This window comes from Postia placenta (genome assembly GCF_002117355.1).
Source record: "Postia placenta MAD-698-R-SB12 unplaced genomic scaffold POSPLAscaffold_9, whole genome shotgun sequence".
Classification (NCBI taxonomy): domain Eukaryota; kingdom Fungi; phylum Basidiomycota; class Agaricomycetes; order Polyporales; family Adustoporiaceae; genus Rhodonia; species Rhodonia placenta.
Window position 1 is genome coordinate 860,905 of NW_020169840.1, and position 21,759 is coordinate 882,663.

The 21,759-nt window shown below is 54.8% G+C and overlaps 10 protein-coding genes and 1 non-coding gene across 11 annotated transcripts; 7 read left to right on the top strand and 4 right to left on the bottom strand.

Moving 5' to 3' along the window:
• Nucleotides 1-101: 101 nt before the first annotated feature.
• POSPLADRAFT_1057927 (hypothetical protein) lies at nucleotides 102-1,355 on the top strand (the record flags this gene model as incomplete). The annotated part of the gene is made up of 5 exons (XM_024480976.1): nucleotides 102-234; nucleotides 292-654; nucleotides 705-790; nucleotides 846-1,253; nucleotides 1,305-1,355. 5 exons carry the CDS (start codon nucleotides 102-104, stop codon nucleotides 1,353-1,355), a joined length of 1,041 nt encoding a protein of 346 aa, XP_024337777.1.
• Nucleotides 1,356-1,608: 253 nt separating this feature from the next.
• Nucleotides 1,609-3,629, bottom strand: POSPLADRAFT_1146816 (hypothetical protein; the record flags this gene model as incomplete). Its single annotated transcript, XM_024485988.1, has 3 exons — nucleotides 1,609-2,033; nucleotides 2,099-3,398; nucleotides 3,504-3,629. The coding sequence occupies 3 exons, from the start codon at nucleotides 3,627-3,629 to the stop codon at nucleotides 1,609-1,611; spliced, it is 1,851 nt and encodes a 616-aa protein (XP_024337778.1).
• Nucleotides 3,630-3,918: 289 nt separating this feature from the next.
• Nucleotides 3,919-5,653, bottom strand: POSPLADRAFT_1066404 (hypothetical protein). The gene is made up of 2 exons (XM_024482068.1): nucleotides 4,544-5,653; nucleotides 3,919-4,491 (listed from the first exon to the last, which is right to left on the bottom strand). Exons 1-2 carry the CDS (start codon nucleotides 5,358-5,360, stop codon nucleotides 4,085-4,087), a joined length of 1,224 nt encoding a protein of 407 aa, XP_024337779.1. The 5' UTR covers nucleotides 5,361-5,653; the 3' UTR covers nucleotides 3,919-4,084.
• Nucleotides 5,654-5,955: 302 nt separating this feature from the next.
• On the top strand, nucleotides 5,956-8,613 carry POSPLADRAFT_1047279 (hypothetical protein; the record flags this gene model as incomplete). Its single annotated transcript, XM_024479245.1, has 10 exons — nucleotides 5,956-6,291; nucleotides 6,374-6,483; nucleotides 6,618-6,718; nucleotides 6,768-6,937; nucleotides 7,002-7,078; nucleotides 7,133-7,248; nucleotides 7,302-7,695; nucleotides 7,780-7,852; nucleotides 7,913-8,056; nucleotides 8,119-8,613. 10 exons carry the CDS (start codon nucleotides 5,956-5,958, stop codon nucleotides 8,611-8,613), a joined length of 2,016 nt encoding a protein of 671 aa, XP_024337780.1.
• A 789-nt stretch (nucleotides 8,614-9,402) lies between these two features.
• POSPLADRAFT_1182148 (glycoside hydrolase family 47 protein) lies at nucleotides 9,403-11,926 on the top strand (the record flags this gene model as incomplete). The annotated part of the gene is made up of 14 exons (XM_024488896.1): nucleotides 9,403-9,521; nucleotides 9,626-9,728; nucleotides 9,853-9,926; nucleotides 9,984-10,113; nucleotides 10,167-10,229; nucleotides 10,369-10,394; nucleotides 10,449-10,515; nucleotides 10,565-10,636; nucleotides 10,696-10,827; nucleotides 10,880-10,985; nucleotides 11,046-11,130; nucleotides 11,196-11,543; nucleotides 11,595-11,638; nucleotides 11,698-11,926. The coding sequence occupies 14 exons, from the start codon at nucleotides 9,403-9,405 to the stop codon at nucleotides 11,868-11,870; spliced, it is 1,542 nt and encodes a 513-aa protein (XP_024337781.1). The 3' UTR covers nucleotides 11,871-11,926.
• A 114-nt stretch (nucleotides 11,927-12,040) lies between these two features.
• On the bottom strand, nucleotides 12,041-13,121 carry POSPLADRAFT_1182153 (hypothetical protein; the record flags this gene model as incomplete). The annotated part of the gene is made up of 4 exons (XM_024488897.1): nucleotides 12,041-12,331; nucleotides 12,394-12,675; nucleotides 12,744-12,948; nucleotides 13,000-13,121. 4 exons carry the CDS (start codon nucleotides 13,119-13,121, stop codon nucleotides 12,113-12,115), a joined length of 828 nt encoding a protein of 275 aa, XP_024337782.1. The 3' UTR covers nucleotides 12,041-12,112.
• A 97-nt stretch (nucleotides 13,122-13,218) lies between these two features.
• On the top strand, nucleotides 13,219-13,300 carry POSPLADRAFT_t91. The gene has a single exon. It is a non-coding gene; the product is annotated as a tRNA-Cys (tRNA).
• A 91-nt stretch (nucleotides 13,301-13,391) lies between these two features.
• On the top strand, nucleotides 13,392-15,209 carry POSPLADRAFT_1170701 (hypothetical protein). The gene is made up of 5 exons (XM_024488104.1): nucleotides 13,392-13,644; nucleotides 13,694-14,030; nucleotides 14,077-14,489; nucleotides 14,541-14,917; nucleotides 14,975-15,209. Exons 1-5 carry the CDS (start codon nucleotides 13,419-13,421, stop codon nucleotides 15,116-15,118), a joined length of 1,497 nt encoding a protein of 498 aa, XP_024337783.1. The 5' UTR covers nucleotides 13,392-13,418; the 3' UTR covers nucleotides 15,119-15,209.
• A 1,093-nt stretch (nucleotides 15,210-16,302) lies between these two features.
• POSPLADRAFT_1057934 (hypothetical protein) lies at nucleotides 16,303-18,953 on the top strand (the record flags this gene model as incomplete). Its single annotated transcript, XM_024480977.1, has 16 exons — nucleotides 16,303-16,419; nucleotides 16,480-16,494; nucleotides 16,562-16,667; nucleotides 16,734-16,803; nucleotides 16,859-16,921; nucleotides 16,973-17,045; nucleotides 17,094-17,178; nucleotides 17,236-17,258; nucleotides 17,311-17,469; nucleotides 17,520-17,589; nucleotides 17,658-17,830; nucleotides 17,885-18,117; nucleotides 18,182-18,368; nucleotides 18,428-18,556; nucleotides 18,606-18,647; nucleotides 18,696-18,953. The coding sequence occupies 16 exons, from the start codon at nucleotides 16,303-16,305 to the stop codon at nucleotides 18,951-18,953; spliced, it is 1,803 nt and encodes a 600-aa protein (XP_024337784.1).
• Nucleotides 18,954-19,121: 168 nt separating this feature from the next.
• Nucleotides 19,122-20,202, bottom strand: POSPLADRAFT_1040312 (hypothetical protein). Its single transcript, XM_024477718.1, has 3 exons — nucleotides 20,121-20,202; nucleotides 19,871-20,047; nucleotides 19,122-19,725 (listed from the first exon to the last, which is right to left on the bottom strand). The coding sequence occupies exons 1-3, from the start codon at nucleotides 20,173-20,175 to the stop codon at nucleotides 19,442-19,444; spliced, it is 516 nt and encodes a 171-aa protein (XP_024337785.1). The 5' UTR covers nucleotides 20,176-20,202; the 3' UTR covers nucleotides 19,122-19,441.
• A 317-nt stretch (nucleotides 20,203-20,519) lies between these two features.
• On the top strand, nucleotides 20,520-21,544 carry POSPLADRAFT_1182165 (hypothetical protein). The gene is made up of 7 exons (XM_024488898.1): nucleotides 20,520-20,601; nucleotides 20,684-20,719; nucleotides 20,742-20,789; nucleotides 20,847-20,987; nucleotides 21,041-21,130; nucleotides 21,218-21,250; nucleotides 21,314-21,544. Exons 1-7 carry the CDS (start codon nucleotides 20,554-20,556, stop codon nucleotides 21,431-21,433), a joined length of 516 nt encoding a protein of 171 aa, XP_024337786.1. The 5' UTR covers nucleotides 20,520-20,553; the 3' UTR covers nucleotides 21,434-21,544.
• Nucleotides 21,545-21,759: the final 215 nt, after the last annotated feature.

Consider the following 21,759-nt stretch of genomic DNA (forward strand, 5'->3'; position numbering starts at 1 on the left):
GAATTCAAAATATAAAATCCGTAGCCAGGGCTCCCACTGTGCGACCTCACCTGCTGACGCTCCTTCATTCGCCCGACTATACCCCTCTACGCCCTCCCAAAATGCCCGCACTCGCTGACGGTCGTGTCGACGAACGCATCCAAAACTACACCAAGTTCTGGCAGAAGGACATCAGCAAGGATGGCAAGGCAGATACCGACAACCGTGTTGACAGCTACACGGATGTTGTCAACGGTGGGCTCGATTCGCATGCTTGCTGTCACCCTAGTACTAATGCGAGTGCAACTAAAGGCTATTACGATGGTGCGACCGGGCTCTACGAGTTTGGTTGGGCACGGTCGTTCCACTTCTGCCGCTTCTACAAGGGCGAGGCCTTCCAGGCAGGCCTTGCTCGTCATGAGCACTACCTTGCGGCGCAGATGGGCCTTCGCCCCGGAATGCGGGTACTTGACGTTGGCTGCGGTGTCGGCGGGCCTGCGCGCGAGATCGCGCGGTTCGCCGACGTGACGATTGTTGGCCTGAACAACAACGACTTCCAAATCGGTCGCGCGCGCAAATACACCAAGCAAGCGGGCCTGGAGAACCAGGTTTCGTTCGTGAAGGGCGACTTCATGAAGCTGTCTGAGCAGTTCGGCGAGAACTCATTCGACGCTGGTGAGTGTCACGCCCACGTGACAGGCAGCAGGCAGCTGACATGCATGCAGTGTACGCTATCGAGGCGACCGTCCACGCGCCTACATTCGAGGGTGTGTACGGCGAGATCATGAAGGTGCTCAAGCCGGGAGGAGTGGTATGTCATGAGATTTCTCAAACGTGGCCTGTGCGCTCATGTTTTGGCCGTGTAGTTCGGTGTGTACGAGTGGGTCATGACCGACGCGTGGGATCCGTCTATCCCCGCGCACAAGGAGCTCGCCAACCGCATCGAAATCGGCAACGGCATTCCCGAAATGCGCCCGCTCAAGCAGGCGCGTCAGGCGATGCGCAACGTCGGCTTTGTTGTGGAGCACGAGGAGGACCTTGCAGACCGCCCAGATGAGGTCCCATGGTACTACCCACTCGAGGGTGACATCCGCAAGGCGCAGACCGCGTGGGACCTGCTCACTGTCTGGCGCTGTAGCTGGAGCGGCAAGCTCGTGACACATTACGGGCTATGGTTCATCGAGCAGCTTGGTGTCGTCCCCAAGGGCACCTGGGAGGTTGGTGAGACGCTCAAAATTGCCGGAGACTCATTAGTCGATAGCGGCAGGGCTAAGGTATGGCGGCACCAACAAATATTCATTGCCATGCGCTGACTACTCTACCAGCTCTTCACGCCAATGTATCTCGCCGTCTGCAGGAAGCCTGGCGGGAACTGATGTTGCCTTTTTTGTTGTTCACCTGGATATTCTACGGTTTCTCTCGGTCTTTCATGCATGCTGTTACACATGATACCAGGCTAATATTACATCGCTCATTATCACTTTAATGTGGCAATCGTAAGCTTGGATGGTACTGGTGGCATTCACAGGGCGCGCTGGATGTTTGTCTATGTCTCTTGCACCCAACATGGCTTCACCTGCTTACAGCAATGACAAGTGGTAAACATTTCTACTCTACGGGACATTAGCGTCAAAATCGTTTGGCTATCCTGAGGGTATTGAGTGCCTTTTCCAGCGACGCCCGTTCTGTGATCCATTGATCTGACTCTCCAGGAGGTTCCAAGTTAATCGTGGCATCTGCCAAGATCTGGACGAACGTGGCTGGTGGAATATAGATTTTCTTCTCTGCCGACGCAGACAGAGACCCAGTGAGCATGGACAACATCCGTAACCGCGATAATGGCGGCACGCTACACCAATCTGCCGATTTGACCTGTTCCTGTATCTCGGCGAGTGTATGGATTGCAGGATGGTCCGAGCTTGGGGATATGCGCCACGAGACACATATTTTGATGAGGAGTTGGGCGACGCCGAAGAGACACCAGAGATAGTTTGACTTGTACTCCGGCGACGCGGTCTGCAACGAAGGTAAACAAGAGCTAAGTGCTGTCGTGACTGTTCGTAGCAGGAGGAAGACGTCAAAATCTAAATGGATGATATGCGCGGGCTTGCACACGAACCTTCCCAACTGAAGTCGCCTGGGTTTTCTGCTTGATTCAGCGTTTCGTAGATCTGTAAGAACAGGAAATAGCGGTCCCGCCACCGGAACCGCTCGCTAGGGAGCACTTCCAAGAGACGACGCAGCCTCGCGAGCGTCGCCGCCTGCAAGACGGGCGGCCGCTGCCAGCTATACCACATCGAGGTCACGATCCGGAAGACGTCCCGCCGGCGGTCCGGGTTGTCGTCCTCGTCGATCTTGACGAGCATGTCGAGCCCGACGTGCATCATGGAGAGGGTGACCATGAACCTATTCCCGACGTTCGAGTGCCAGGTTGCGAGCCCGTCCTGGAGGTACTCTGCGCGGCGCGCCATCGCGCCCTTGAAGACGGCCAGGGCATCGCCGGGCGCCATGTCGCTGATGCACGGCGATATGACGCCCTCCAGGAACGCGTCGTCCGCGAGGACGCGATCGACGGTGTTGAGCGTGCGTTCGTCCAGCCTGGCGGTGGAGTTCAGGATGTGCGCGCGCTCGCGGTCCTCCCAGCGGTAGTACGTAGGGTCGCGGATGAATTTGGAGAGGGACTGGAACGTATGTGCGCGCCAATACGCGCGCATGGACGAGCCGAGAAGCCATGGGTCGAGCCTGTCGCGGAGAAAGGCGCAGACGATCTGCAGGGAGGCCTTCGCGATGCTGATCATCGCAAACACCCCAAAGGCTTGCGCGCTCTGGTATGGGCAGTCGGGCGAGATTGTGGGGAGTATCAACGTGATGGCGAAGAACAGCACGAGCATGCCCACCAAGACGGTCGAGACGAGGGCGACGGTCTCGTGCAGGGTCCACAGGAATTCCAGGAGGCCGGCGAAGAAGAGCAGCAGCGCGACCTGCAGCAGCATGGGGAGCAGCATGATGATCTTCGCCACTTTCCATCTGAGGAGACCGTCGTCGCGGTACTGCCGCAGCCGTGCGCTGTCGCGCGATGTGCCGGAGAGGCCGTATGTGTACTGGGCGAGCCATTGCTTGACGAGGATGGCCATGGAAGCTGCGGCCAGACTGCAGACTAAGCTCGCGAACACGAGAACGTTTATTCGCACTGCCGACATTGGGACGCTGGTCCCTGTGGCTGAAAGTGCCAACATTTCAAGTTGTGACGTGGCATGGCTGCGGGACGCCTGCGCGACCTCGCCGCTATTCAAATTGCTATTCCCAAGCTGCATAGATATGTGCAGAAGCATGGCGGTTTGGGCGGTTGTGGCATCGGGCTGCAGCAATGCATAGAACTGGACATTGAAGGCAGTAAGCACTCCAGAGAAAAGACCGGCCTGCGACGAAGATGAGCAATCATTCCATCACGCAGTGAATGTATTGAGGGTAAAACTGCGGCACCTCGCGAGATCTAGGCACTAAGACATGCAAAATGTACTCACGAACACAAGCAAGGTGTCAATTTCTTCCTTCCATGCCCTCACTTGACCGTCATCGTGCTCCTTCAAAACTTGCGCGCACCTCGACCACGCCTCCCCGGTGTTCGAACGGAGTTTACTCTCTTCCATCTAGATGGCGGCCCAGGTTCAACCGTGAGCTCTGCGTCGGCAATGTTGTAACCCCTCGCGCGTGCACCTGGTAAAACATGACGCATGAGGCCTCATTGATGATCGACTGTTCTATACGTCATATAAGATCTCATGTTCATAGAAGCTGAAACACTCTTATGGCTAATATGTTATGTCAGTATGGGACACTATGATATGTCGTTAAGAGCAATTACATACTGCATGCGAGAATGAAAGAGATGCTACGCCACACAAAGGACAAAAATGTCGATCGATCAACAAATTCATGCCCGATCAAGTGATATCGACATTCTCGGATATTTATTCTCAAGTGTGAGACATACGAAGAGATACGCTGCATATTTTATTTACTCATTCAGACAAGAAAGTCCAAGGCAATCGAAGTGGGATGTCATCGATAATGATGCGTCGGGCCTGCTAAGCATGCTTGCATTCTACGCACGGTACCCGACCAACTGCTCGCGCGGGCCGCTGTACAACACCTCAATGCGCGCACCCTTTGCATGCGTATTTGGGAGGAGCTCGCCAAACAGATCGACAACCTTAGGCGTGATGCCTTCCCCAGCGCCATACCAGCGTACCTCAAATACCACTGTCAACTCCGGCCAGCGTGTCCCGATAGCGCCTGCTAGCGCCGCGTCCAAGGACGCCCAGTCAGTCAGGCCCTCGTAGAACGAGCGGCAGTAGCGGATATCGCGGCCCCAGACAACAAAGCGGATCTGCCGTAGCATGCGGGAGGGGATAGCCCCGATCTGGGGGAGCCACAACACGTCGCGCGAGTACGGCCCGATCTCGAGGGAGATGTCGCGCACAGATGTGAGGCTGGATAAATCGAGCGTATCTGCATGATGACTGTCAGAGACCGCAGAGAACGCTGCGGGAGAGGCACATACCGTCGTCAGACGTGATACGGGGTTTCCCGTCAAAATGGATGACCTCGATGTACAAGTGCTCGAGGTAGGCGGCGACGCGCTGATTTCGGAGCAGCGTGACCAAGCCGGCCTGCTCGTCTCCGTGTTTGTTGCACAGCCACTGCAGCTTGCGCAGGCGGAGGCGAGATGAGCTGTCTAGCCATTGCACTACCCTGCTGGAATAGCATGGCGGAAGCCCGTGGAACACCAGCTCCTGGAGGCGATTTGTACCAGCTTCGAGTTGCGGGGACGCTGGGAATGCCGAAGGGTACGTGATCTGCTTGCAAAGACACCGCAGAAGGTGTAGCGTGCTTAGATTCGGGTATACTGACAGAAAGTGGAGCATGTCGTCAAGCTCGTCGAAGTAGACATCTTCCAGGAAAAGTGTTTCCAGCTGTGTGAAGGAGAGTAACAATTGCCCAGCACCCTCTATGAAGCGGGATTGCCAGTTGAGCGGCCCCAACCGAAGGCATTCAACTCCCTTGACCCTCTGCAGTATCTCTGAGAGGTTACAACCCTCCCATTTGTCGGAGCCATAGTAGGTCAGCTCAGGCGTGATACGCAACTCGCGCACGTAGTACGCGACGTCAGAGCCTCGGACAGCGGAGCCGTCCAGGACACTGCGTAATCGGGTGCTGTCAGACGGCCGCGATAGCTTCACGGTATGGAAAAGGTGGTAACGCGTGGCAGGGAGCAACGCACGCGAGGCCAGACTGCAGGCGACGAGCGTGTCTCGGTCGTCCCAGAGGTGGTCGATGATATGGTAGATGAGCTCGACAGCGAGGCTCCTTGACTCCATGGCGTGCGGGCGAGATAGATGGGGTGCAGGTTACCATGTGTCAAGCATGAGTGACACCCCATAAATACTTGCATATATGTGTCCGAAGAATTCGGCTGCCTGTGGCAGTACTCAATAGGACTGAGGCGAACTAGATGCGCGTCCATCAGTGCTGCCGTCTTCCTTCTGTCGCCACCAGGCGTGTGCTGATCAGGATGAGGAGAAGATCTTGTCATGCCCTGTCATCGAAGGCCCGTTGTGCCAGCTGTTATACGTCAGGCATTGTTCTGATGGTAGACGTGTATGTGGCAAAGGGGCACAGGGTAGGCTCATTTGGGAGGACAGCACCAGTAGCATGAGTATCAGGTGGTACCGCAACGGTTCATGCAACAGCAATAGATAAATGTTAAGCATGGGAAGACCAGTAGCAACAAGCAGTCTTGTTTCTGTTCTTTACCCCAAGCGTGAGAGAGTGCACGTGACCGTACCTTCCCCGCGTTGGGACTGTCCTTCTAGTTTGTCTCAGCTTTGTAACTTACTCGACACATTGTCTCGCAGGTTATACCTTCTACCGCACACCTAGCCATTATACACACCACCCACAGACTTCCAAGTGATGGAGGTAGATCCGCGTATAGGCAGTCAGCCTATTTCCTCTTCAGAAAGTGGGCAAGGGGCCGTTATTGCCGTCCGCGCATCGACAGCCCCTGTCCCTCCTTTGGCGAAGAAACGTAGAGGGAAGAAGAAACTACCTGAGGATACCACATTGATTCCATGCTACCTCCAAGATTTGCCGCTGGAAATCCTAGCTGAGATCCTATCTTACGCGAGCTCTCCCAGAGACGTTATCTCGCTCGCCCGATGCAACAAGTTCTTCTGCCATACACTGGTGAACAACCCCGATACGGCTTTCATTTGGAGGCGTGCACGCGAATGCTGTCATCCCATGGCGGTGCCTGATCCCACGCCCAATTTCACGGAAGCTTCATATGCAGCCTTCCTGTTTGATGGCGGTCTTTGCGATGTACGTTCAGATAAGTAGTCGACAAAGATCCGCTCCTGACGTCGCATCTGCCAGAATTGTGGCAAGAGGACCAAAGAGCCGTATTATTCATTCACTACGCGGATACGTTTTTGCGATAAGGTATGTCCACTCCAGGTGTAGCTGTAATTATATCAAATAATCTGTACATACAGAAGGAGTGTCAGAAAGTTTGGACGTACGTCTCATTCTTCTGTTTGCAAAGAGCACCGTCAATAAGCATGCTCCCATTGAAGGGGACAGAATATCCGCGCGATTGACTCAGCGGTTGAAGAGCGCTATAAAGATGTCGTGGCGTGGATACCTCGACTGGAGCAACCCGTCGTGGTCGACATATGTAAGTTTCCGGTTCATTCGTCAAGGTCATCATTAACGAAACCTTGTAGACGCTGAATTTACATTTATGATATTCAGTCAATCAAGTCGTGTTTGCGTTAGGAAGACGGATTGGGAGCAGGCAGTGGACGAGCTCAACAGGGTTTATATAGCTGGGGATCTTGATGCATACCTCGAAGAGAAACAGCGACTCGCCGACCGGTTACCTGTCATTATGGAGGTGCGTAACTAACACTTCGACTCGCGAGCTAGTCAGGGTATATCATAACGGACAACTCAATTAGCATGCCAACACGCTCCTAACTTGGCGGAACGACCGTCTAAAGTCAACCAACATCACCAAGAAGGCCAACAAAGATTTGTTTGTTCATTCATCATGGTGTATAGCGGACTCTAACTCACCTAGATTCTACAGTACAAAGTCGTATGCGATGCGCATGGGATGGTCTATGTATGAGCTACTGCAAACGCAAACCTATGGCACCTTGTTTTGGTCCAGACTCGCGGCACTGGAGAAGATCACCAAGGGCGGTATGTATATCGGCTATACAAGCTGTTGCGCACACATTGATTTGTCGTGGTAGACATCGAGCCGATCCATGCAACGCTAGAAGCAGAGATCATCGCCATTCAAGAGCATCGCAAGCGCAGCATCGCCGAGCGTGCGTACCAATCACGACGTGATGACGTTGAGAAGCACTACGACCGCCTCAAGTCTGCGGACGCGAATCAGGTGCTTCCGACGCTCCCGGAGTTCCGGAAGCTTTCTGTCATGAAGGTCATGCAGGAGCGCGCCCCGGACGCGACCGACATCTCAAAGGATCTCCGAAATTCACCGCTGATTGACAAGCTGCTCAAGGAGGACCTGGAGCGGTGGCGCGAGGGCGCGCGCGCGGGGCTTGCTGCTGTGCTGGGCTTTCCTGGGTGGCGGACGGCGAGCAAGAAAAGGCTGCATCCTGTCGATCGCTTGACCGCACGGTTTGTTTGCAAGAAGTGCGCGCAGGTGCCTAGAAAGCACGGAGAAGAGCGCTCCCTGGACTTCGCCGCGGTTTGTGGACATAGGTGTCCCCATCTGGACAAGAAGCAGCGCGCCAGGGAGGAGTGGAATCCACACAAGTTCGAGCCGGACACAAAGGTTTGCTGCAACCTGCAGTTGTGTATTGTCTGTTCATCGCCTACATCTACGCCGTCATAGGTCATCCAAGCCATAGAACAGATTCTGATACGGCTGGGAACAACGGCAGAAGACCCAGCATCGCTGGATGCTGTTAAGGATGTCGGCACGCGGCTCGCGTGCGTCGCATGCCCACACTCCCTCCGTATGGACTTCAATAATGCCGTGAGTCCCTCTTATCACCCAGGTGCTGGCGTAATAGCTGCATCTCATGGATGATGCATCAGGTTCGGCATTGCAAGAGGCACGATCAACCTAGATTTGACCTTGTGGATGAGGACCTTGCGGAAGTAGCAGATGGGGATGCCATCGAGCTCGGCCTCGTTGCCGAGGTCATGGGCAAGTCCAAGGAGGCCCAGAAGCGATGCGGCCTGAGGATCTACGGTTGCAGACATTGCCGTGCAATGCAAGCAATGGCCGCTGTTGTTGCGTCCGCATCTGGAGAATCCAATTCTGAGCAGACCGACAACGAACAGACCGATGAACAGACAGGCACCGCACAGACCAGCACAGAGGCCACAAAGACAACAAAGAGGAGGAAGAATGGGGTGCCCGAGGCGAAATTGTTCAGTTTCAATGGACTACGATCGCATGTGAAAGAGAAGTGCGAAGTCCTATTGCTCAGTGAAGAAGCCTTACTGACGCCGCATATTCGCAGGCATGGTATCACTGAGATTGGAGACGAAGATGTATTCTGTCAGAAAGATTCAGAGACCGCGTGAGCACGATCCCTCACCTAACTCGGACGGTATACACCACACTTGTATCGTTCTTATCCTGTATATTACACCCTCAATTTGGCATAGATTCTAGGTTGTGGTAAACGAGTAGGAATTTGTGGCACGCGAGCAGAAATTGTGGCAACTCGACTCGACTCATCAGAAAGGCTTGCGCTCTCAGCGCTAGAGTGATTCTCTTGGCACTTCGTTTGTTGCTTCTTCCATGCGCTCTGGTTGTCACGGGGCTCTCGATTCTTGCAAGTGCAACCGATATCAATGCTCGAGGGTCGTTCTAGTTTGGTGCAGACGTACACGAGCTGTGGCTTCCTCAAAGAGGCCTGCCCGAAGGCTCCGTTGTGCTACATATAACACTCGAGGCCGTATCCTGGTCTTGAAACTGACCGAACGTCCCTCCCAATCTCGTTCTCCCATTCTACCAACCGGACTTATTGACTGATATGATAGATTTTCAATATCGGACCGCATGGTTTCGGCAGCGTTATCATGTGAGTAGTCGACATCGTCTCGTCCGTACGTACGTGGATTCTGACACGAAGCACGGTCCAAAAATACTCTCCGCCGGTGCCATAGCCTTTCTCTCATGTGTCTGGCCGTCAGCAATCAGGCATTCCATCTATTTCCTCAGGTCCAGGGAAGCGGGGAAGCGGTGTCAATGCTGTTGTTCTCCAGATAGATTGCCCCGGCTTTCGGGCAAGTTTGCTATAAAGCGGGACCCGACGCGCTAGGCCGGGTCCCTCGCCCAGCAGGCTCGCATCGGAATTTGCTACCAGCATGGTTGGCCGTCGCTTCGGGGCTCTTGCGCTCGCTCTTGCCTGCTCTTGGGACATCCGCGGGGTCCTCGGAGGTGCTGTCCAGGCTCCTGTGCTAGTCCTCCCACCCGAGGCGGCGACGTACCGCCAAAACACGGTCGATGTCTTCCAGACGAGCTGGAATGCATACAAGTGGGTGCAGCACGGTTTTCATGGTGATGCGCGCGTTCACGCCGGTTGTGCAGAGAGTACGCTTGGGGGCACGATGATCTGAGTCCAGTGAGCATGAGCTACTCTGACGCGTATGGTGGCTGGGGTGCAAGTATTGTGGATGCATTGGATACAATTGTGCGTTGCGGATTTGTGGCTTCTGTATGCTTTCTGAACGGATGCCACAGTGGTTGATGGGCCTTACGGTGAGGGTTGCCGCCTACGAATGGCAAGCAAAACCGCTCATGAGGCGAGTTACAAGGATATTTTCGAGGAGGCCGTCAACTTCACGCTGGCGCTCGACTTCACCGTTACTCCCACCGACGATCAGATTGAGTGAGTCCTGTCATCCCGGCGATCGACAGACAAATTCCTGACAGCGCTCTTCCGCAGTCTATTTGAGACGACGATCCGATACGTCGCTGCAGCGCTCTGCGCCTATGAGCTCAGTGGCTATAAATACCCCGGCCTCGTAGACCAAGCCAAGGTGCTTGTCGACAACATGGCCTATGCCTGGGTTGGGGTACGTAAATCAGATGCACGTGTACGCTCTGTTGACTATCGAAATTGTACCAGGATAACGCTGTGCCATATGGCTACATGAACTGGAATCAGTCGACCCCAGTTACTGGACAAACGGTGCGTTCATATAGTGAATGCTTGTGGGTTCTTATTCAGCGTGTTACAAGTCAAACATCGCCGAAGCGGGCACGGTGTGTATAGCTTCTAATATCATGTGATCTAGAGCACGAATTCTTACGTTGATGTGTGCCCCTAGCTCACGATGGAATGGGGAGCACTATCGTAGGTCGCTCCAGGTTATTACTACAATACATGGTCTTTGAATCTCGCCTACAGGAACTTCACCGGTAACCAGACATACAGAGAGCTCGCTGAGAAGGCCGTTATTTGGATCGCGAACTTGGTCACTCTAACACGCTGCACACTTGATTTTGACTAACTTACTCTTGTAGCCTCCTCCATTGCCGGCGTTGCCTGCGCAAGGCATTGATCCTGCCACCGGCCAATTCGTAGGATCGTACGTGGTGCGTCTAGCCACTCGTTTAACGATATGGCATGCTTCGGGCTCATGTGCGACCAACAGAGCTGGGGCGGAGGATCCGACAGCTACTTCGAGTACCTGATCAAATGGGCGCGTCTCTCAAACACGGACAACAACATCTTCGCAGATGCTTGGGCCGCTGCTGTCGACTCCTCCATCCAAAACCTGGCACGGGTGAGTATTTGCCCGTCTTTGGACAGCTCGAAGTAGCTCACCATTCTTGGAGACATCGACCGTGCTGGACTGGCAATACATGGCTGATTGGGACGATGGCACTATCATCCACATTGGTTCTCACCTCGAGTGCTACTTGGCCGGGAATTGGATGCTCGGTAACGAATTTTGACCATCCACGTTCTCCGAGGCACTAACCACCAGGCCTTGGACAACAGGCGGCAAACTGCTGAACAATGAAACCATCGTCAACTATGGCCTCGCGCTCATGGAATCTTGCTGGAACACCTACGCAAGCACTGCGTGCGTTTCTCCTTCCTCACGGCCTCCCGGGCGGCCTCGCTCACTGCCCCATTTACGCCTGCTAGCACCGGCATCGGCCCCGAATACTTCGGTTACTTCTCTTCGGATGGGAACTACACCGGCTCGTCGCCGTCGGACGGGGACATCGCGTTCTATGAGAAGCACGGCTTCTTCATATACCCCGGCGAGTCGGACTACTACCTGCGCCCGGAGGTGCTCGAGAGCAACTTCTACGCGTGGCGCGTGACGGGCGACCCGAAGTACGTCGAGCGCGCGGCCTCCGCGCTCGACAGCTTCATGTACTACCTCGAGGTGCCGTCCTCGTATGCGGGCATCGACGACGTCGACGCGACCGACTCGGCGTTCATCGACGACATGCAGAGCTTCTGGTTCGCCGAGGTACTCAAGTATCTGTGAGTCTCTGGGCTGCCCCGCAGACGCCGGATGCTTATATCCTCGTGCAGCTACCTGACGTTCGACGACCCGAGCAACATCAGCCTTGATGACTGTGAGTCTTAACACCGTCGCCTGCGAGGCACGCCGCCCGCTCACTGCGTACATTCGCAGACGTATTCAATACGGAGGCGCACCCATTCAAAGCGCCGCCCGCGAAGCCCGTGTACGGGAGCGGCACACCGCTTAGTACGAATCCCTCCGCATTCAAGTCCACTAGCGGCCCTCTGCCGGAGGTCAGCCCTGCCCCGGCAGTTGCGCCCAAGCCAGTCGCATCAGGACTGTAAGGACTGGTCTGCAGCGAAAAAGGTATTACGAGTGCAGGTCTCTGCTCCATCGAACGCTTGAGACGCTGTCATTCGGATGTATATTGGACTGTATCAATGATATCTTGGGATCCTTCCACAGGCGCTATACGTCTTAGCGAACGCGCCGCCAGATGTCACGCCCTCTGCTTGTGGCAACAATCAGGTGATAATAGATAGCAATGCAGTAAACAACAAAACGACGAATATGCATCCGCTTCCACTCATTTTCTGCCCAGCCGCCACTGGGCCGTTTTCGCGAGTGCCTGCTTGCCAGAGAGCGCGGTGAACACGCTAAGGATGCCACCATACAGGAGCACCTGACCGAGCTTGAGGTCGACCCAGTACCAAAAGAGAAGCACCTCAAACGCCCCAATGCCTGCGACAAAGGGGAGGATGTGCGGGGAGAGTAGGTGCGGGACGCGCAGACCGACTTGAGACCACTGTCATGCGCAGCATTGCATTAGCTTTCACTTCGTCATCCAGTGCCCGGAAGGGTACATACCAAGGCCAGTAAGACAAACCAGGGCCATAGCAGGAATCCAGCAAAGAACGCGGAGACGGCTTTGGCGGGGATCTTCTGGTCCGGGCGGAACGTGTGTGTGATCTCGGGGAGGGGATGGAAGGCGGCCTCGCTCGGGTGTTGTGAGAGCGGCTGGGAGGCGGGCACAGTGAGATCGAAGAGCTCATACTTCGCGGGCGAGTGCACGAAGGAGCCGAGGAGGAGCGTCACTTTGAGCGGGTTGGTCGTCGTTGGGGGGAGCGACGCCGGCGGGCGCGCCATGTTCTGCAGAGCACAGATGTATGCGTCAGCATATAGGTGCGCTAGGTCACAGACAGCAGAGGGAGACGCACGAGCTCAAATTTGGCTTTGCCCCCCGCCGTCACCTTGACGGGCTGCACGCCCTCCTCGCCCGAAACCTCGTCGTAGAAGCGGAGGAATGTTTGGTGCGGCTGCACGCCCTTGCCCTCTTCGCTCTCCACTATCTGGAACGTGAGCTTTAGGACATCTGAGGGCCCGAGTGCCAGCGACGGCGTGGCCTTTGCATTCAGAGACAGTCTGGTAGGCGGTATGGGTACGTGTCAGTGGGTGCGGTGGGTGCGGACTCACGACTCGGAAAGCAGCTCTGCTGCATCGGGCCCAGTGATAGTAACGCGGGGAGTTTGGAGGGTTAGAGAGGCTGCATATGCCCTCGTTGCTGCAGAAAGGGCGAACAGCCAGAGAACTTGCATGGTATGGTGCTGAAGTCGAGCTCTCCGTCGCGAGTCTGCAGTGCGCAATGGGGTACGCAAGGATGGTGAATTGATGCTGCTCCCAACAAGGAGCGCTGGTTCTATAGCTCAGTGGTAGAGCATACGATTGCAGCTGTCCTGTTATCGTACGGTCGCGTGTTCGATCCACGCTGGGACCTTTTTTCGGTGACGTATCGCAATGTTTTATACCTACAGGCGTGGGAAGACATCACTGTGGTACGCGTCGTGTTACGCGTCCTGCTCGCTCTCCTCCCTTACTACATCAGAAACACCACCATGGCCGATGTTGAAATGAAGCCTCTCGACGACGTCGAAGCTAAAGAACACGACGAGAAGTCGTCCCCCGTCGCCGAAATCAGGTCGAATGTCGCGCTCATCGAGAGGGCCGTGTCCACTCTCGAACCTCGCTTTACCCATCGAGTTCTCCGTACTCTCACAGCATTGCGAAAGAGGCTGGACGACGCGGTTTTGAGGGATGCAATTGGGGAAATCTACACTAACGGTATGGGTACGCCATTGCAGACCGCTCGGGTTTGCTGAACGTGCACCAGATGACTCTCAAGCGAAGAAGGCGCTGCTTGTATGGCTCCCTGCAGCCCCACCGCAAGACCACACAATGGACGTGGACACCACACACGTACCCAGCACACACCCGAAGCACGCCCAGCCAGAGCCTGTACCCGAGTCGGAGATCTACTTCCGCCTGCTCATCCTGCACCACCTGCTCATGTCGCCAAGCAACTACAAGAAAGCTATGACTCTCGCGCATGAGACTGTACAGCGGATGCAGGCGCTGAACAGGCGTAGCATGGACCCAATCGCCGCAAAGGTGTGGTATGCGGTCGAGCGGACGTATGAGCTCTTAGGCGAACTCGCAGGCGCAAGACCGTGAGTGCTGACATCTCATCCCCCTTTCCGTCTAACCGTACGACAGACTATTCCTCGCGGCCCAGCGCACCGCATCGTTGCGGCACGACGCAGAGACGCAGGCGACCCTGATTAACTGTATCCTGCGCAGTTACATCCTATATAATCTTTACGACCAGGCGGACAAGTTCGTGACGAAGACAACATTCCCTGCGAGCGCGGCGAACGCACAGTTTTCGCGGTATCACTATTACTTGGGGCGTATTCACGCGGTACAGCTTAAGTACAGTGCGGCGCACGACGACCTCGAGCAGGCGGAACGCCGGGCACCGCCGCAGAGGACAGCGCCAGGCTTCTACCAAGCGGTGCAGAAGCTCAGTATCGCGGTGAAGCTGCTCATGGGCGAGATACCCGAGCGTGGTCTATTCAGACAGCCGGTGCTCGAGAAGGCATTGATTGGGTACTTCGAGATCGTAAAGGGTGTGTTCCGCGTCTCGCCTGCATGCCCGTCTCGTTGACACATCGCTGCAGCCGTTCGCAACGGCTCGCTGTCGCAGTTCCAGTCGACGCTGTCAAAGTACGCGGCAGACTTCGAGAAGGACAAAACGTACACGTTGATCGTGCGTCTCCGTCAGAATGTGATCAAGACGGGCATCCGGCGGCTGTCGCTCTCGTACTCTCGCATTTCGCTGCGTGATATCTGCGTGAAGCTGCACTTGGATTCGGAAGAGGATGCGGAGTACATCGTCGGTAAGGCGATCCGTGACGGTGTCATCGAGGGCCGTATTGTGCATGAGAAGGGCTGGATGGAGTGTGGAGGACAGAAAGGCGGGTATGGGCCGGAGGTCAGCGACGTGTTTACCGCGCGCATCCAATATTGCACCAACTTGCACAATGAAAGCGTGAAGGTCTGTTGTATCTGCTGACAATTCACTGACAATCCGCTGATGGCGTACCGCACTCAGGCTATGCGCTATCCGCTCAATGCTCATCGTAAGGATCTGGTTGCGGCGGAAAATGCACGAGAACGAGAGAGGGAGCTCGCAAAGGAGATCGCGGAGGGCGGCGACCTGGATGATGAAGGACCGGACCTTGGGGAGGGGTTTTAAACGATACCTTGCTGCGGAAAGGCAATGTACCATTTTCCTACTTCAGTTAATGTCACATCTGTGCTCATTCGTGTGCACATGAGTTCATTCTCATTATCAATGTTGCTAGCTAACCTGGCCCTGTTGGCAACTGTCGTTATTCATGGCCGATGCGCACTGACTCGGATCTGACCTCATGTTGGATAGGTGGGAAGGTCAGTGCGGGACTTCTCCCAGCTCGATCTGTTCCCATCTTCTCCACCCACCTGATATGCCGTGTATCAAGTACACACATACTTACACTACGCCGGTCGGTAAATCGCATATCGACCATCATCCTTCTCTATAAGTTACGTGGTGTATCGAGGACGCTATGAGTAGATATCGTGTTCGCGCTGAGCAGCACGAGACGGTGCCATCTCACTCCCCTTTCCTCTACTTCTGTACTCCTAACTTGCATCATTTGGACTGGCGCTGACGCTCTCGTACACTAGCTCAATGACCCGCGCTCGCTTTCACAAGCGGTTTGAGCAAACCATTCTTGGGCCTCTGCTCCCTCAACCTCTCTCCTGGCCCATCCGCCAATCTAGCGAACCCGATGGGGCGTATTTTACCAACTTCAACCTCTCCTCGTCCATTTTGTAGCATCCGTAGATTGGGAGGATATGAGTGGGATACCCTTCCCTCTGCCACCTTCCCGCTTCCTGTACTGAAACTTCCTGTCCTGCCGCTCCTGCACCCTTCGCATTCCACGGACACCTAGTTACTCTATGCATTTGTTATTCTGAAGATTCTATGACGTCTCTACCGTAGGCTGGCTTTTAGGGTGGTGCTCATCTTGGCGCGAACCAATTCGTGGTTTTCAGGAGAAGTACCCCTGGATCCCGTGAGGGAGGAATAAGCACGCAGAGAAAACTTTAGCTATGAAGTGAGTCTCTTTTCTACTGTATCTCCTCATGATTTGAGGTCTTGTGCTCCTTTGCATCTGAGCAAATGCAAGCCACGGGAAACCGATCGCGTTGTGATGAGACGCGCCTTACACGTGATCGTTCCTCGTCCCCTTCCTAATCGAGATCCATCTCCCCTGCTCGAAGTCGCTGCGCAACTGCGCCGTCGCAGCATACATTCGCAATACTACTGCCAGTGAAATCAGCAATAGCCAAACAAAGGGGTCCTTACTCTTTTTACACATAGGTGACACAAAGATGTCCTTCAAGAAACAAGACTTGTACCCGTGCAACCCCGCGACGGCGCGCGGCGAAGCGACCAAGCTCGCGTCCAGTGGCGATAAGGTCGTCTATACCAACGGCAGGACTGTAGTGGTCAGTAATGTGGGCCACGGTTTCCTGTGTTTAGCTGAAACGTCGGCGCATGGCCACTAGATCAGGGATTTGAAGGTACTCCTGGCACTTGCAGTGGAAAGTGCACATACATTGATTTTGATTTTGTGCACGTATCATCTAGAACCCATCAGCGGCGGTTACATATGCTGGCCATGTACAGAACACCACTGTTGCACGGATCTCGCCGTCTGGCTATTACTGTGCATCCGGGGATGTTACCGGGACGGGTACGCGTTCAGAGGCAGCTCTCAATCGAGCGGCATTGAGAGTGCTGACATAGGTCTCTCGTGTAGTGCGCATATGGGACATTGTAGGGGAAGACCAGAGCTTGAAGGGGGAATACAAAGTCATCTCAGGACGGATGTGAGCCACCGCAGTTATCTCAGTCCTAGATAATAAACGAATGACGTACATGAAGCAACGACCTCGAATGGGATGGCGAGAGCAAGCGGATCATTGCTGTTGGCGATGGTAGAGACAAGTACGCTCATACTGTACCTATACGACTCGTCATTAACACACAGTGCGACAGATTCGGTCACGCGTTTATGATGGATAGCGGATCGTCAACGGGAGAAATCATCGGACATTCAAAGGTATCCCAAGTTCGTTTCAAGTGCAAACATGACTCGTAAACCTTCTGAGGTCCGTAGGTCATCAATGCTGTCGCCATCCGCCACCAGAGACCTTTCCGAGCAGCTACAGCAGCAGACGATGCGACGATCATATTCCATCAAGGTTTGTGAGACTTGCACTTCACAATACTTTTCTGTCGATATTGACGCCGCTGCATAGGTGCCCCATACAAATACGAGAAGGTATGCACTAGTCTACGTGCCTGGAGCTCACGAGATCCAACCACTGCTGCAGACAATCAAGACGCATGTGAAGTTTGTCCAAGATGTGCGATATGCGCCATCAGGGGACCACTTTGCAAGTGTGGGCTCAGATGCGAAGATCTTCCTTTATGAAGGAAAGGCGGGTGAGACGCTAGGCGAGTTCACTGACAGTCCGCATTCAGGCAGCGTCGTGAGTATACGTCAATGAGGAAATTAGGATGTACTCTCACTGCGGATTAGATGGCCTGTGGCTGGAGCCCAGATAGCAAGTCATTGGTCACCTCTTCTGCTGATTGCACGGTGAAGCTATGTAAGTGATGTGCTATGAGAGCGGTCTTCTACCTTGTAGTTGTGGCCTATCTAATCCGATCCATATAGGGGACGTCGAGGCTCGGAAAGCCATCACGACGTGGAAGTTGGGTTCTGGCGTGAACCACCAACAAGTTGGAAACACCTGGACAGGCGGCGACGACATCGTCTCCTTGTCAATGTCCGGCGACTTGAACATCTTCGATAAGAGAGTGGGAGACAAGCCCGCGCGGGTTCTAAATGTACTTGTGCCTCCGATGTTACTTGATCTTAGCACTGACCTTGAGTGTCTACAGGGACCGCAGAAGTCGATCACTACGGCAATTTCAGCTGCTTCGTCCCCTGGCACTTTCTTTGCTGGTACCGCGGACGGGCGTATATTGGCGTACTCGGACTCAGGGTACGTACACTTGGAGGGCGAGGGGCACTCTGCCCTCGTCTCCGGCCTCGCTGCTGCTCCGGATGGCAAGGTGTACTCCGTTGGCTTTGACGACCGGGTGAGGGAGATCGATGGCGGCAAGAGCTTTGTGTAAGTCAAGACGCATACCCTCCCTCACACTCGCCGTCATATTGATGATGCACATACTACACAGCCCAGCCGTATCCTCGACGGCATCTCAGCCCAGGGCAGTTACCGTAGCTAGCGACTCGACGGTCTTTGTCGCGGAAGCCAGCGGGGTGGAAGCGGTCCGGTCAAACCAGAAGGTGTTCGAACTCAAGCCAAAGTTCACTCCAAGTTCGGTGGCCGCAGCAGGCATGACCATTGCCGTTGGCGGTGAGGTATGCGATGGACAAGCCCAAGGGCTTTATCGGTCCCGCTAATCGCAACCCGATTACAGGACCAGAAGGTGCGTCTCTACGAGTGGGACGGCAAGGCCTTGGCAGAGGCCGCTACGCTCGAGGGCAATAAAGGCACCGTAAGCGCAGTGGCGTTCTCACCGGACGGATCCCTGCTGGCGGCGGGTGACGTGAGTGCTTTTGAACCCGGCTTCATGGCCCATACTAAAGACTCGTCAGTCATCTGGAAAGATCATTCTATTTGACGTGAAGAAGCGCGAGGTAAGCCCGTCTCGTCTCTGCGCAAGCTCGTCACTCACTCTGGGCCAGTCGGTCACCTCCCGTTGGTCCTTCCACAGCGCGCGTATCAACTCGCTCGCGTGGACAGCAGATGGCCAGCACTGCGCATCGGGTTCCCTCGACACCCATGTGTACGTGTGGAGTGTGCAGAAGCCGATGCGCAATATTGCAATCAAGAATGTGGGCCCGGGCGGCGTGAGTGCGGTCTTCTGGGTGGGCGACGGGCAGCTTGCGAGCGCGGGGGCGGATGGATGTGTCAGGACATGGGGCATCACGTTCCATGCATGAGTGGTGAAGGATTTGGATAACGAAATGTGACATGGATTGGACCCACGAATTGCTGCTTGCTGAAGGAAGTAATAATCTTGTACAATACACAGTTGAATACTTGACCTCGATTGCTATACGATGTGCGCGTAGGCTGTTTTCAGGTGTTCATCGCACACCCATCGCCTATAATCGCCGAGTGTTTTGTCAATCCTGGTGCAATCAGATTACAATGCAGTCATTCGCGTCATATGCAGAGAGAACAGAAACGCTATAGATGACAACCACCAATGAAGCAGAGACGAGTAAAAGAGCCAAGATAGCATATATCACGGAGACGAGACGGAAGAATTTTGGCGGCGAAAGGCGAATACGTGACTGAGAATACAAACGGCATGCATGGGTTTCCTCGTCCGCCCCCGGACCCGCTCCTGGCCCCGACCAGCAACAGCCCGTCTTGTCACTCACAACACCGCTCCTTCCCTCCTCACCTCCGCGTCTGCGATCGCTCAATTGAGGTCCTCGAGTTCACTGGTCTTCTCCGTGGGCTTGTCCTCGACCGCGTCGAAGTTCTCGACGAGGTCGGGCACGTCGTCATCGTCGTCGTCAGCAGCCGCGTTTGGTGGCCGCTGCTGGTTCTGCTGGATGGCCTGGTACGACTCTGCGAGCTTGCGCAACGACGCGAGCGAGTCGGGGCCGAGCTGGTTGAGGATGCCCGGGACGAGCTCGGTGAGCTCCTTCACGTGGCCGGTGCCGTAGACCGCGAACGTGTTGGCAGTGACCGCCGCGTGCACTGCGGGGAGGACGCGTAGAGGATTCTCGTTAGCAGCTGATATGGGTGCACAAACACCGCACGCAGACTGGCTCGCGGGAAGGGCTTGGACGCAGAAGCGCCTTCCGACGTGCGAGTACGCGTGGGGAACAAACGCAGGACGCACCTTTTGGCGCGGTGAAGTGCAGAACATTCCCGTCCTCGCGGAACATGTTGACCTCCTCAACGCCAGGGATCGGCTGGACGTTGAGCTTCTTGAGTGCGCCCTGGAGCTTTTTGTCGTCCTGCGCCGTCGAGGGCTTTGTCTTCCGCACGATTTTGCGGCGCACGGTCCCCTTACCACCTGGGGGTGCGCGTCGGGGGTAAGTCACGTCTGCAGGGGCGGAATTTCGCGACAAAAACAGGAGAAAAATCACCGATCCTGTTCGCCGCGGCCTGCGCCTGCAGCTTCGCCAATTTTGCGGGATCCATGGTGTGTAGGGTCGTGAGCTGGGGTCAACGACGGGCAGTAGATTTTTGGTGGACGGACTGGGCGGCGTGAAGAGATTAAGGTTCAGCCAAGCATGACCATACAAGCCCCATAAAAGGCCACGCGACCGAGACGCCTATCGCTCTCTACCGCTGCAGCGCCTGAAGATCTCCTCCGTAATAGTCGGTGTCCATATATCATATCTGTTCAACCGTCTAACGGCTCTAGGACGCATAATATAATTCAGAGAGCGTCTTGGGACTGTGAGGCGGCCCGTGTCAGCGCATGACCACCGAATGACTCGATTGGCATCATCCAGCCTGATATAAATTCACAGGGTATCTCAAGCTAAGCCACTAGGTATCTCGCCATTTGCCAACATGTCTGAACCCGGGTACTTTATTCGACAAGCAACCGTGGAGGATGTGGTATGGTTCTTGGTGTGATACCGTATCTGAGCAGTCTTCTTAGCCGAACATTTGCAGGATGCCATACTGCAACTGATCATAGGTCTGGTATGGTTCGAACAAGGTCGTCGCTGGAACGGTGAGGCTGAATGCAGTCGCAGGCGACATACGAGAAGGCACCAGAGATGGTGAAGGCGACGCCGGAGCTTGTCAGTCGATAACGAGGTATATAGCTGTGCAGCCCTTTCTGACAAACATGGGCTCAGCTTCGCAAGAACCTCTTTGAGACGCCCTACGCGCATACGCTGTTGGCTGTGACCGGAACACCCTCTGCTCCGGGCAAGGCCATCGGTATGGCAATGTACTTCTACAACTACTCCACGTGGACCGGCAGACCAGGCTTATACGTGCGTGATACACTGTCATCATGCACTTATTTCTTACTACAACACCTTTCCAGCTGGAGGATCTCTTTGTGGATGAGGCATTCAGAGGTAAGGGCATCGGCAAGGCGTTCTTCGCTGAACTCGGCAAGATCGCGAAGGAAAAGGTCAGCGACGCGTCCATCTCGATTTTATACTTTCTCTCTGCCCTCCTTCTCAACGAATACACTACTTATATAATGTCGCACACACAGAATTGTGCGCGGATGGACTGGTCTGTCTTGGACGTGAGTGGTGGTCTATTGCGCATCCTGACATTGGTCGACCACGTAAACTCATTTTGAATGCAGTGGAACCAGCCGTCGAGAGATTTCTACGAGAAGAAGCTCGGTGCAAAGCCTATGACTTCTTGGATTGGTATGAGACTGGAGGAAGAAGGCATAGACAAGCTCGCAAGCCTTGCGAGCTGAGGGAAGGATTTCAGGCGCTTGTACTACTGGACAAACTTGGGATTCGCCCAGAAAGTGTATTTCTTCGTTGGGCACGCTGAAGATCTCACGCACGTGAGATTGCACTATGTGTTTGAAAATACCCCACGGTCCGGTGAGAGGTCCGGAGCACATTTACTTCCTATAACCTATCACTTGATGCAAGTAGATCCCACTCGAGAAACACCCCAGGATGGCTGCTGCTACTTGAATCAACAAGCTCTTGTAGAATTTCGGTGCTCACCGTCCATAAATAGTCCTGCTTGCCTTCAAGCTTCTCCAGTGCGACGCCGTTGTGCAGTCCATAG